Source organism: Oncorhynchus tshawytscha, linkage group LG06 (genome assembly GCF_018296145.1).
Source record: "Oncorhynchus tshawytscha isolate Ot180627B linkage group LG06, Otsh_v2.0, whole genome shotgun sequence".
Lineage (NCBI taxonomy): Eukaryota > Metazoa > Chordata > Actinopteri > Salmoniformes > Salmonidae > Oncorhynchus > Oncorhynchus tshawytscha.
Genome location: NC_056434.1, coordinates 71725504 through 71740140, shown reverse-complemented (window position 1 = coordinate 71740140; position 14637 = coordinate 71725504). Strand labels below are relative to the sequence as shown.

The window sequence follows — 14637 nt, the reverse complement described above, 5'->3', positions numbered from 1 at the left end:
ATGAGAAGGCCAAGTGGGGTAAAAGGGGTGTTTGAGAATAAGAACCTCATTCTGAAGGCATATGTGACCGACTGGCTCAAGTCGGTCTTATTTGAAATTGTGTTTTTTATATTGGATAAAAGTAGAGACTCAAAAATGTATATCATACGCTACAGGAATAATGGGATATTAATTTTGCTTTGAAAGTTGATAAACTTGTAAACTCACTTTTTAGAAAATTGACTTTTAATGTTTTCGTACTGGTACTGGAGAGCTCTTCTTTGTCTACACCCATTCAGCATCGTTCACACCCCCTTAAGCTTTAGCCCCACCCGTCTCTTTAAGGGTTGATCCGAACATTCTGTACAAACAACAGCAGTCAAGCACCCAAGCTAACGTGCTAGCTACTTCCAGACATGAGAAATGAGAGAACAGCTCACTGAACATCACTTGCCCTAGCAGAGCTGGTTAGGCTGTTTTGTTATGCAGAGCGTTGGTCAGAGTGCTCTCAGATTGACCGCTTGTATATTCAGAGCGTTTCACTCGCGGACCGTTCAGAGCACACACTGGACGCTCTGGCCGATGAGTAGGGTTGATCCGAACATTTCAACCTCACAACGGCAGTCAAGCACCCAAGCTAACTGGGTAACATTGGCTAGCTTGCTAGCTACTTCCAGACACAAATGAGAGAACACCCCACTCTGACCATTTTATTCACTCTAACAGAGCTGGTTAGGCTGTTTTCATGTTATCCAGATCGTTGGTGACTAACTGTGCTTGTGGCAACAATTTAATTATGCTTTTTTGCCAACGTTTACTGACACCGGCCATATTCAACGGGTGTTCAGCGTTCGTAAATTCATCAGTTATTCTGCGCTCTGGCACACTCAGACGAGAGTATTTTGTTTAGACATGTAGCTAGCTAAGTAAACAATGAATCATAATGCCAACTCATGACTTTACTACCCTGAATGAATCTGCAGGTAGCTAACCATCCAGGTTCAATGTTAGTTAACTAACATTAGGCTATAACTAGTCAAGCAAATGGCTCTGAGATATGAATAATAAGATCATACACATAACATTAGCTAGCGAGCCAGCTAACGTTGGCTAGCTAACAGTACACTTTAACTTGAAATGAAACCACTTTCTGTCAAAATTAGAAACGTGTAACGTGGGAATATGTAGCTAGCTAGGCTATCTTACCCATATATATCATGGATGGACGCGTCTTCTGTCGGATGCCATGGTTGCCCGTAGTTTGAAGATTTAATCCGGGGAGGGGTGTTTTCTCCTTCTCCTTAGCTAACATCCTTGAATTCCACTGATTTAAAAACTTGGTCCCCACGAAGTGGAGAGCATACACATAACGTTAGCTAGTGAGCCAGTCAGCTAACTTTAGCTAGCTAACACTACACTTTACCTTGACATTAGGCTTATGCAGTTTTACTACGCAATACTTTTTTTAAAGGCCTGCATTAGAGAGGATTACCTAGACATACTGACCAGCTCAAATAGACAGAAGTATGCTATATGGCAGACCAATCCAAACTCATCTCTCTGCATGTCCAGCCCACTTATTATCTCAGCCAATCATGGCTAGCGGGAAGGTTGCTAACTTTTTCTGTGGCTAAACCAACTAGGCTCATAATTTATCAATTTTATTCGTATTTGCAGATGGCATACAAGTTTGTTATAAAGGCACATGAAAGTTCATATGTTCGAGAAGGCATTTCCGATAAAAAACGCATTTAAAAAAGTTTATGTTCAAACAGCTCTCCTGTGAAGTAGTGACACGCGACATACGCCTAGTTTCCTTAACTTAACCTCTACTACTCCTCTAGATGATGCATCATGGATGAATAAAACTTTGTAAAATAAACTGATTGGAATTTTTACAGGAACTTGAAAAAGGGTTATGTAATGAGATGTCCACAGACACTGTTCGTACATAATAAATATTATCAACTAGTATACCATTTTTTATGATTTATGGACAAACTACAACAACATATTTTGTGTTATATTAAAATAACTAAAATTGTATGAAATGACCCGAGAACATAATCGCATTTCAGTAATGAGAATTTGGGGTGAAAATATACAAAATTCAGACAAAAGTGTAAAATGTATTTAAAATAACACACATCTTAGTCCTCAGAATGGTAGTTCATTTTTGCAGATGGATCATGGTTTTGAAACTCAATTTGCTACAGACATGTTTAAAACGGGTTTCATGAGAATCACCCGGTTAGTCTCCAGTGCGTTTCAGCCTTGGATGGGTTTGATAATATCAAAAGAGGACCCCCCCCACACACACACACACACAGACACACACACACACTCACAAACTGCACGTGAGTAAAAAAAATATGGGATGTAGCTAGCACCATCTTGTGGTGACTGAATGAGGAACAATCCCCATTGAGCTCTATTTACCTGTGTGAAGCAAAACAGTTACAATGCATATTGATGTATTGATTAGAAGTAATGCAGACAACCAATTACTGTGGAAGCAATAATTCACTGAGAAATCTCTACCCGTTTGGAGTGAGAGATATATTTCAGTCTAGATCATCAGTTGCGTGTCATATTTCTCACACAAACAGTTATATAAGATCCTTGTCTGATATTAATACAGCATACATAAGGTGGTAATTATATGGCAAATGCAGTGTAGCAAATTGAGTACATTATGGTCTATTCCTTATCTGAAGCTAATGAACATAAGAGTTGTAAGATGACATCATTAAAATGTATGTGGGACATATGGGACAGGGCTACTGCCGCTCTGCTGCCATTGGAAGACGATATGTGAAACAGATATATAAGAAAGAAAGTGTCCCACATTTCAAAGTAATGAGTGAAACATTCCTTTGTGAAATGAGAGTTTTGGAGTCATATTAATCCAGCTCTTCTGATGATCATGCTAATGATACCGTAGATTGGACTGACCCATTTGATTATAATAGGATTCATAGCTTTCCCAGAAGAGGAATCGGTACACATTTCTGTTTAAAATAATATGTCATAGCGACACTTTCAGAATAATATTTTATGGAGTTTAGAAAGTCTGTTTGCTGTAAATCACTCTTAAGATACAGGGAAAACCTTCTTCAAAATCATGTTTATTTTCCCTATCTCTTGTATTCTCCCTATGGACATCTAAGAAGGTCATCTGTACGTATCCTCTGAAGGACGCAGTGCCCACTTATTATTGTAACCATTTACCAACAATTCTTTGTCTCTGGGGCATCTTGAGAAAAGCGGCCCGCACAACGTTTGCTTTGATGGTCAAGCATGCCTCCCAAATTGAAATTCAATGAATGTGTTTGACCAGGGGGCTTCAAGCTAGGTTTTTAATCAGAGGTTAACGGTGTGTGTCAATGCTTATGAAACTCAATATGTGTGTGATGAAGGACACGCTACATCTCAAGATTCTGACTCTGATCTTTTGTTACAATATTTGCAAATCACATTCTGTTCTCTTAGCAATGATACTGGAGTGTGTGTGTGTCTGCCTGCGCACGTGTTTTCACTCGTCTGCATGTTTACGTGCAACAGAAATTGTTCCACTCTCCTTTTAGGTTATAGTCTATCATGTACATAAATCTTGTCGGCAGTTCTTGGAACAGAGGTACCTCAAAACATAGTTGTTGTCCCCAATAGGGCAGCATAGTATCTGATGTCACATTCTTGTATGAGCTCCCATTTGAGGTGTAGATCCATCAACAGTGCAGACGATGTGTGCTGTGCTTCGGGGGAGTGTGTGGGTTGTGCGTGTGCGTTCATGTGTGTGGGTTGATAGGACGGTCAGTAGAGGATGAGAGCTTATTTAAAGAGTGTGACATCGTTGACAGAGAGGGGAAACAATATGATTGGTGCTGGTCTCAGGTCCCACCTCAGCCTGTATTTTCATAACCCCTCCTTTGGGACACCAGATCACCATCCAATTACCAGTTTAATTCAAACCCTCTCTCTCTGTGTTTACAAGCAATTGTGAAGGTGTGTGGTGATCAGAGTAAATCAATTGTTTGCAAAGTTTAACAGACAGCAGAAATAGTTTCCAACTACTATTGTCAATATCAACAATATGACAGCCAAAAGCATTACCCCGTCAACCAAAGGAGAAGAGGAGAGCATGTGATGGAGACCCCCCTCTATTTCTTAAAAGTGCAATCTGGAGTTTAAACAATAACAAAGCCACCCCCGCCACTGTTTCTGTAAAAAGCTGAGGGATGGTGCTGGATATCAAATTCATAGAAAGAGCTATGGATTCAAGGACTGACCATCATCCATGATATAAAAGTATAGTTGTAACCATGTTTTGAGGCTATCCAGTGTTTGTTTACATTTACTTAGTTTACAAACAGTGGAGTAAAACAAGCTTATATTTTGGGTTTTGGTGGGGTACGGCAATTGAATTGCCGTACCCCACCAACCTTACAACAGGACCTACCTTACAACAGGCCTACAAGCCCTCAGTCCAGCCTCTCTCAGCCTATTGCGGACAGTCTGAGCACTGATGGAGGGATTGTGCGTTCCTGGTGTAACTCGGGTAGTTGTTGTTGCCATCCTGTACCTGTCCCGCAGGTGTGGTGTTTGGATGTACCGATCCTGTGCAGGTGTTGTTACATGTGGTCTGCTACTGCGAGGACGATCAGCTCACAAGACATTTATAAATGATATCCTTCAAGAATCATTGGGTATCACGTCATTAACTTAAGTCCAAAAATGGATGTAGCAACTGCAGATTGCCCCTTTAACAGTGAATCTATCTATCCTACACACCGGCTGTATTGGGTGGTTGGTGTCTTAATGAAAGGAAATCACCATGGTGTGTAAATAATACAAAAACTGTACACCTTTTATGAGGCAAATTAGCGCAGCTAGCAGCTCAGTCTCTGTGTGTATGTGCCATTTAGAGGAAAGGACTCTGCTCATTATCTGAGATAGAAAGCAAAATAGATTTTGGGTGAATCAAATCAAATTTGTCGCATGCGCCGAATATAATCTTATCATGAAATGCTTACTTATAAGCCTTAACCAACAATGCAGTTCAAGAAATAGAGTTAATAAAATATTTATTAAATTAATTAAAGTTTTTTAAAAATGGAATCATTAACAAGGTAACACAAGAAATGTACATAACAATAACGAGGCTATATAAAGGGGGTACCGGTACTGAGTCAATGTGCCGGGGTACAGGTTACTCAAGGTAATTTGTAAAGTGACTATGCATAGATAATAAACCGCTAGTAGCAGCCGGGTGAGGGGGTTGGGAGGTGTTCAATGTAAATAGTCCGGGTGGCCATTTGAATAGTGTAGTTGTTCAGCAGTCTTTTTTTCTTGGGGGTAGAAGAGTGTTTCGGTCCTAGACTTGGCGCTCTGATACCGCTTGCCATGCGGTAGCAGAGAGAACAGTCAATGACTTGGGCGACTGCAGTCATTGACAATTTTTTGGGGCCTTTCTCTGACACTGCCAAGTAAACTCAGAAAAAAAAGAAATGTCCTCTCACTGTCAACTGCCTTTATTTTCAGCAAACAAGATTCAACAACTGAGACATAAGCTGAACAAGTTCCACAGACATGTGACTAACAGAAATGGAATAAGGTGTCCCTGAACAAAGAGGGGGTCAACATCAAAAGTAACAGTCAGTATCTGGTGTGGCCACCAGCTGCATTAAGTACTGCAGTGCATCTCCTCCTCATGGACTGCACCAGATTTGCCAGTTCTTGCTGTGAGATGTTACCCCACTCTTCCACCAAGGCACCTGCAAAGTTCCCGGACATTTCTGGGGGGAATGGCCCTAGCCCTCACCCTCTGATCCAACAGGTCCCAGATGTGCTCAATGGGATTGAGATCCGGGCTCTTCGCTGGCAATGGCAGAACACTGACATTCCTGTATCGTAGGAAATCATGCACAGAATGAGCAGTATGGCTGGTGGCATTGTTATGCTGGAGGGTCATGTCAGGATGAGCCTGCAGGAATTGTACCAAATGAGGGAGGAGGATGTCTTCCCTATAACGCACAGCGTTGAGATTGCATGCAATGACAACAAGCTCAGTCCGATGATGCTATGACACACCGCCCCAGATCTTGACGGACCCTCCACCTCCAAATCGATCCTGCTCCAGAGTACAGGCCTCGGAGTAACGCTCATTCCTAAACGCGAATCTGACTATCACCCCTGGTGAGACAATATTTATTTCCTGGGGTGGCAGGTAGCCTAGTGATTAGAGTGCTAACCGAAAGATTGGAAGATTGAATCCCTGAGCTGACAAGGTAAAAAATCTGTCGTTCTGCCCCTGAACAAGGCAGTTAATCCACGGTTTCTAGGCCATCATTGAAAATAAGAATTTGTTCTTAACTGACCTGCCTAGATAAATAAAGGTAAAATATATATATATATATATATATATATAAACTGCGACTCGTCAGTGAAGAACACTTTTTGCCTGTCCTGTCCTGGCGGTGGGTTTGTGCCCATAGGCAACATTGTTACCGGTGATGTCTGGTGAGGACCTACCTTACAACAGGCCTACAAGCCCTCAGTCCTGCCTCTCTCAGCCTATTGCGGACAGTCTGAGCACTGATGGAGGGATTGTGCGTTCCTGGTGTAACTCGGGTAGTTGTTGTTGCCATCCTGTACCTGTCCCGCAGGTGTGATGTTTGGATGTACCGATCCTGTGCAGGTGTTGTTACATGTGGTCTGCTAATGCGAGGACGATCAGCTCTCTGTTCTATCTCCCTGTAGCGCTGTCTTAGGCTTCTCACAGTACAGACATTGCAATTTATTGCCCTGGCCACATCTGCAGTCCTCATGCCTCCTTGCAGCATGCCTACGGCACATTCACACAGATGAGCAGGGACCCTGGGCCTCTTTCTTTTGGTGTCTTTCAGAGTCAGTAGAAAGTCCTCTTTAGTGTCCTAAGGTTTTGTAACTGTGACCTTAATTGCCTACCTCTGTAAGCTGTTAGTGTCTTAACAACCATTCCACAGGTGCATGTCCATTAATTGTTTATGGTTAAGCATGGGAAACAGTGTTTAAACCCTTTACAATGAAGATCTGTGAAGTTATTTGGATTTTTATAATTATCTTTGCAAGACAGGGTCATAAAAAAGGGACGTTTCTTTTTTTCTGAGTTTATATTGGTCCTGGATGTCAGGAATCTTGGCTCCAATGATGTACTGTGCGGTACGCACTACCCTCTAGCGCCTTCCGGTCAGATGCTGAGCAGTTGCCATATCAGGCGGTAATGCAACCGGTCAGGATGCTCTCAATGTTGCAGTTGTAGAACTTTTTGAGGATCTGGGGACCCATGCCAAATCTTTTCAGTCTCCTGAGGGGGGAAAGGTGTTGTTGTGCCCTCTTCACAACTGTCTTGGTGTGTTTGGACCTTGATACTTTGTTGGTGATGTGGACACCAAGGAACTTGAAACTCTCGACCCTCTCCAATTCAGTCCCTTCGATGAGAATGGGGGCCTGTTCGGCCCTCCTTTTCCTATAGCTCACTATCAGCTCCTTTGTCTTGCTCACATTGAGAGAGAGGTGTTGTCCTGGTTGTTGGCTGGTTTTCCCTTTGTAATCCGTAATAGTTTTCAAGCCCTGCCACATCCGACGAGCATCAGAGCCGGTATAGTAGGATTCAATCTTTGTATTGACACTTTGTCTGTTTGTTGTGTCTCGCTCCTTGAAAACAGAAGCTCTAGCCTTTAGCTGGGTGCGGATGTTGCCTGTAATCCATGGCTTCTGATTGGGATATGTACGTACGCTCACTGTTGGGACGACGTCGTTGATGCACTTAGTGATGAAGCAGGTGACTGAGGTGGTATACTCCTCAATGCCATTGGATGAATCCTCAAACATATTCCAGTCTGTGCTAGCAAAACAGTCTTGTAGCGTAGCATCTGTGTCATCTGACCACTTCTGTATTGAGCGAGTCACTGGTACTTCTTGCTTTAGTTTTTGCTTGTAAGCAGGAATCAGGAGGATAGGATCATTATCAGATTTGTCAAATGGAGGGCAAGGGAGAGCATTGTATGTGTCTCTGTTTGTGGAGAAAAGGTTGCACATGTGACATACTGGTAGAAATGAGGTCAAACAAATTTAAGTTTTCCTGCATTAAAGTCCCCGGCCACTAGGAGCTCTGCTTCTGGATGAGCATTTTCTTGTTTGCTTATGGCCTTATATAGCTTGTTGAGTGCGGTCTTAGTCCCAGCGTCGGTTTGTGGCGGTAAATAGACGGCTACGAATAATATAGATGTGAACTCTCTTGGTAGATAGTGTGGGCTACAGCTTATCATGAGGTTTTCTACTTCAGACGAGCAATACCACGAGACTTCTTTAATATTAGACATCGCACACCAGCAGTTATTGACAAATAGACACACACCCCCGCCCCTCGTCTTACTGCTTTGTCTTGCCGAAAAACAGAGCAGCCAGTCAGCTCTATATAGTCTGTGTCGCTGTTCAGCCAAGTCTCTGTGAAACATATTATTCCAGTTATTACAGTTTTTAATATCCCGTTGGTAGGATATTCTTAAATGTAGATCATCCAGTCTGTTTTCCAATGACTTTGGCCAATAATACCAAGGGTGGTGATGGTTTACTCACTCGCCAACGAATTCTCACAAGGCACCCAGGCCTCCGTCCCCTGTCTTTTCTTCACACAAATGATGGGGATGAGGGCCTGGTCTCAGGGGGGAGTAAGTCCTTCGCATTGGACTCATTAAAGAAAAATCTTTGTCCAGTTTGAGGTGAGAAATCGCTGTTCTGATGTTCAGAAGCTTTTTTCGGTCATAAGAGACAGTAGCAGCAACATTACGTCCAAAATGAGTTACAAACAATGCGAAAAAACAAACAAAATAACAAAGTTGGTTAGGAGACAGTAAAACGGCAGCCATCCCCTCCGGTGCATCTATGTGTGTGTGCGTGCGAACGTACGTGTGTGTTGGGGGTTTCTTTGTTCCAACATGGAAAAAGCAATGTACCCTGTTCTCTTGAGAGGCAGGTATATCTGCCAAAACACTGTTGACAACAGCACAATGAAGCACAATGGCAGAGAGGCTACATTTGGCTTCCCTCTCTCTCTCTCGCTCTCTCTCTCTCTCTCTCTCTCTCTCTCTCTCTCTCTCTCTCTCTGTCTCTCTGTGTCTCTGTGTGTGTGTTTACAAGCAATTGTGAAGGTGTGCAGTGATCAGAGTAAATCAATTGTTTGCAGAGGTTAACAGACAGCAGAAATAGTATTGTCAATATCAACAAAAACGTTACCCCAGCAACAAGAGGAGAGTAGGCGATGGAAATCCCCCTCTAATATGAAACCCTGGAGGTCCCTTAAATGGGCAATCCGGAGTTGAAACAATAACAAAGCCTCCCCTGCCACTGTTTATGTAAAAATCTGAGGGATGGAACTGGATATCAAATTCATAGACAGAGCTATGGATGCAAGGACTGACCATCATCCATGATATAAAAGTATAGTTGTCACCATGTTTTGAGGCTATACAGTGTTTGTTGACATTAATTTTGTTTACAAACAGTGGAGTTAAACAGGATTATATTTTGGGTTCTGATGGGGTTCAACAGTTTAACTAAGCTCACGAGGCATTTATAAATGATATCTTTCAAGAATGAATGGTATCACGTCATTAACTTAAGTCCAAAAATGGATGTAGCAACTGCAGATTGCCCCTTTAACAGTGAACAGCTAGCAGCTCAGTCTCTTTGTGGGCTCTGCTCATTATCTGAGATAGAAAGCTAAATATATTTTGTCCGTGTGTGTGTGTGTGTGTGTGTGAATATGTGCATGCGTATGTGTTTTGGGGGTTTCTTTCTTCCGACATGGAAAAAGCAATGTACCCTGTCCTCTTGAGAGGCAGGTGTATCTGCCAAAACACTGTTGACATCAGTAGGACAATGGCAGAGAGGCTACATTTGGCACATAGTCCCAATTCACACCCAGCAGGTGTTTGATGGCAAGTACAAGGGTGACCCACTCAGGGACTGGATTTAGTTCAATTAATACCCCATTCAGCCTCCCGCCTCCCTCCCTCCACATGCCCTGTGCATGCCCATGTGAGAAGAAACCCTCTCTCTTTCCTCTTTAGCCCATCTTTACCACAACACTCCTTAATGGTTGCCTCCTCTCCTCTCTTTTCCACTGGTGAAACCCTTGTCGTTTCCTGCAGCTGTGACCTTTTGAGATAGGGAGTGTGTGTTTGCGTGTGTGTGTTTGGAACATGGGTAGTGGTGGTGGGGCGAGGGGGGGTGTATGAGGAGGCTAGATGGCATGAGCAGGGCTTGTCACCTCGGTCCATGTGAAATAGGTTGCGTAGCAGCTTCAACATATGGGTCATTCCTCCCCTACTTAGACACGAGAGTGTGACTTGACTCACATGTCAACAGCTCTAATGCTGATACACTTTCTCACCGACCGGGAGTAAAGCTTGATCCCGTACTTGTTCAGTACTGTATTTAGTACAGTATTTAGTATAGTATTTAGTGTATGCTCATCTTTTGCCAACAGAGTTTTCCTGTTATGAATTTGGATGAAGTGGAATACTGTATGGACTCCTCCAGCTGCCGCATTAAGTGTTAGGTTTCAGTGTGTCTTAGAGTGGTCTTCACTTGACCCTGAGATCTGTTAAAGTGTGTGTAGACAGCTTGCATGGACTCGCCTTCCCAGCTGTAAGTGTAGATTTGAGTGTTCTCAGTGATACGGTAGTGTGTGTGTGTGTGTGTGTGTGTGTGTGTGTGTGTGTGTGTGTGTGTGTGTGTGGACTGGTCGTGCTAGTTAGACTGGAGGGGCCATGGAGTCCTGGGACAACTCAGACTCTGAGAGCGACTGGGGAGACGAGTCCTCGGAAGAAGAGGATATTGATGATGTCACTAACAATACAGAGTCAAGCTGGTTTTACTTTTGGTACTGTTTACTGTCACTAATGTCCATGTATTTGTCAACACAAAGCTTGATAATCCTATGATGACATTTTTCCATGGCAAGTCTGTGTTTCCTAACGTATCAAAAGCAGTATTGGAATGATTTATCAAAATGTAGAACACATTGTTTTTATTGTGTAATAACTATTTTTCCATGTCATTTTAAACACATACCTGGTCGTTAATATTTCATTAAAAAAAGGTGCTGCTGTATTCTGTGTAATATGTGTTACTAATGACCGTATGTGTGTTCTGTTGCAGGGAGGACATCAGGACAGCAAACGTCATCGCTGCAGAGGCCGTTACATGTCTGGTCATCGACAGAGAGTGAGTGTTCAAAACCTCATTACCTTCTCTTGTATTCTGAAATGGTTTTAATCATTTGGTCTAGAATCTTATATAACATAAGCTTTTATCCAAAGCAACTTTTTTTGTACAAATGGCCCTGGGAATTGAACCCATAACCCTGATGTTGCAAGCATCATGCTCTACCAACTGAGCCATACAGGACACTCATTCTGTCACTGCTAACATCAGTATATCAGTTAGCTGTAATGTAAGAGCAGGGTTGGGTGGTATCAAGTTAGCCCCTGTTATGGAGCAGGCCTCTCATGGGCAACCCTTAGTGAGTGAGTCATCTGAATGAGATGATTATTATGGTCTGTCACTCTGTCACACAGACCGCTAATGCTCTCTCACCTCACATAGCCAGCTTACCATATGCGTCAACAAGAATGGGTTGGGTTTGGGGCCAGGATGAGAGAGAGGTTAGCGGTGGCAGGCAGCCTGCTTTCTGTCTTTCTGGAGGGAAGAGAGAGGGAGGGAAAGAGAGCGATAATGAGAATTAGGGGATAATGGTGAGAGGGAAACTCCAGCAGAGATACAGTTGAAGTCAGAAGTTTACATACACATTAGCCAAATACATTTAAACTCAGTTTTTCACAATTCATGACATTTAATCCTAATAAAAATTCCCTGTCTTAGGTCAGTTAGGATCACCACTTTATTTTAAGAATGTGAAATGTCAGAATAATAGTAGAGAGAATTGTTTTTTTCAGCTTTTATTTCTTTCATCACATTCCAAGTGGGTCAGAAGTGTACATACACTTAATTAGTATTTGGTAGCATTGCCTTTAAATTAAATTGTTTAACTTGTGTCAAATGTTTCGGGTAGCCTTCCACAAGCTTCCCACAATAAGTTGCATAAATGTTGGCCCATTCCTCCTGACAGAGCTGGTGTAACTGAGTCAGGTTTGTAGGCCTCCTTGCTTTCACACACTTTTTCAGTTCTGCCCACAAATATTCTATAGGATTGAGGTCAGGGCTTTGTGATGGCCACTCCAATACCTTGAATTTGTTGTCCTTGAGCCATTTTGCCACAACTTTGGAAGTATTCTTGGGGTCATTGTCCATTTGGAAGACCAATTTGTGACCAAGCTTTAACTTCCTGACTGATGTCTTGAGATGTTGCTTCAATATATCCACATAATTTTCCTACCTCATGATGCCATACATTTTGTGAAGTGCACCAGTCCCTCCTGCAGCAAAGCACCCCCACAACATGATGTTGCCACCCCCATGCTTCACGGTTGGAATGGGGTTCTTCGGCCTGCAAGCCTCCCCCTTTTTCCTCCAAATGTAACAATGGTCATTATGGCCAAACAGTTATATTTTTGTTTCATCAGACCAGAGCACATTTCTCTAAAAAAGTACAATCTCTGTCCCCATGTGCAGTTGCAAACCGTAGTCTGGATTTTTATGGCAGTTTTGGAGCAGTGGCTTCTTCCTTGCTGAGCAGCCTTTCAGGTTATTTCGATATAGGACTTGTTTTACTGTGGATATAGATACTTTTGTACCTGTTTAATCCAGCGTCTTCACAAGGTCCTTTCCTGAGCGGTATGTCGGCTGCATGGTCCCATGGGGGTTATACTTGCATACTATTGTACATATGAACGTTGTACCTTAAGGCGTCTGGAAATTGCTCCCAAGGATGAACCAGACTTGTGGAGGTCTACAATTTTATTTTTCTGAGGTCTTAGCTGATTTCTTTTGATTTCCCATATCAAGCAAAGAGGCACTGAGTTTGAAGGTAGGCCTTGAAATACATCCACAGGTACACCTCCAATTGACTGAAATTATGACAATTAGCCCATCAGAAGCTTCTAAAGCCATGACATAATTTTCTGGAATTTTCCAAGCTGTTTAAAGGCACAGTCAACTTAATGTACAGTATGTAGTAAACTTCTGACCCACTGGAATTGTGATACGGTGAATTATAAGTGAAATAATCTGTCTGTAAACATTTGTTGGAAAAATGAGTTTTAATGGCTCCAACCTGAGTGCATTTAAACTTCTGACTACAAGTGTGTGTGTGTGTGTGTGTGTGTGTGTGTGTGTGTGTGTGTGTGTGTGTGTGTGTGTGTGTGTGTGTGTGTGTGTGTGTGTGTGTGTGTGTGTGTGTGTGTGTGTGTGTGTGTGTGTGTGCGTGTCACAATGTAAGTATTTTGGCATGAGGATTTAGCCTTGGCAGCCAGGGTTGTAAGCTGGTATTTCAGTTGTAAAGATATCAATTGAAATGTACATTTATCATTATTATCCTTCATTTTCATATTCATCAATATTTGCTTAAGGATTTATGGGTCTAGGGCTCAAGCACATCCAAACAGAAATGATATGTGTGGGGAATCTGGGTATTATAAATTGAGACCAAGTGGTTTCCACTTCAAACAAACAACAATCTTACAAAAGTTTATTTAACATTCATAAAGTTTTCATAGGTACTATAAAGATGCAATACACAGCTGCACTAGATTAGTCATATGGAGAATAAGTGGCTAGGGGTACATAGAGACCCGCTTATTAAGTATGTCATGTCAATTACAATTATCAAGGGGCTGGAGCAGTTACACCACAGTTAATGAAACACAACGCCAATTAGCAATCTTTTAGTCATTTAGACAACTGACGTGATTACTTGAAGACAACAATAATTATATCTCAAGATACTACAGTTTATTGAATGTCATTTCAGGAGGAGGGTGACATCAATGCAATGGATCAATGTCTTGAACTCCTATAAAAAGTGATGTTTCACAAACACTCTTTCACTTCCTGTGTTGCAGCTCCTTCAAGCACCTGATTGGAGGGTTGGAGGAGGTGTCCAGTAAAGGCTGTGAGGATGCTGAGGCCAAGGCTAGGTAAGTCCCCTGTCTTTCTTTCACTGTCTACTCATTAATCATTCTATCAACTGGCTTTGCTTGGCTTTGTGGTTTGGTCAACCTTCGGTCTGTTACATAACGCAATTCTCTGGTGACAGACATGGAAGTGAAGGTCGTAACCTTTACCACAGCCCTTGGAGGAACCAATATGTTATCTGTGACCATGAGAACAGGAGCATAGCACCAGACACTGGACACCCTGGCACAGGGGCACCTTGGTGCTGTGGCGTGTTCTTGTTGGCATAAAGAGATGCCATTTCAATGCAGGGTAATGTTGTGAGACAAGGTGAGGAGAAACCAGAACTGTGGTTGAAACACAGGACAGACTGACCGCAAAGCTGTGAGTAAAGTGAAACACTGGGGTCAGCTTGTCACCAGCCAAAACACTCAAAGAGAGTTGACAGTGGTATATCTAGTGTTATATTATTGTATATCCCTATTCAACATACCCTCTGTGGTAATATAATGTATCATTTAGCAGATGCTTTTATCCAAG

At 42.4% G+C, this 14637-nt stretch overlaps 1 protein-coding gene across 2 annotated transcripts in view; it reads left to right on the top strand.

Moving 5' to 3' along the window:
* Window positions 1-14637, top strand: part of LOC112253028 (cGMP-dependent protein kinase 1) — a 143618-nt gene that overhangs the window by 114326 nt on the left and 14655 nt on the right. For both annotated transcript variants that reach the window (XM_024424888.2, XM_024424887.2), the window contains exons 8-9: window positions 11185-11250; window positions 14046-14120. In XM_024424888.2, the coding sequence (XP_024280656.1) occupies window positions 11185-11250; window positions 14046-14120 (141 nt within the window). The remainder of the gene's footprint in view (window positions 1-11184; window positions 11251-14045; window positions 14121-14637) is intronic.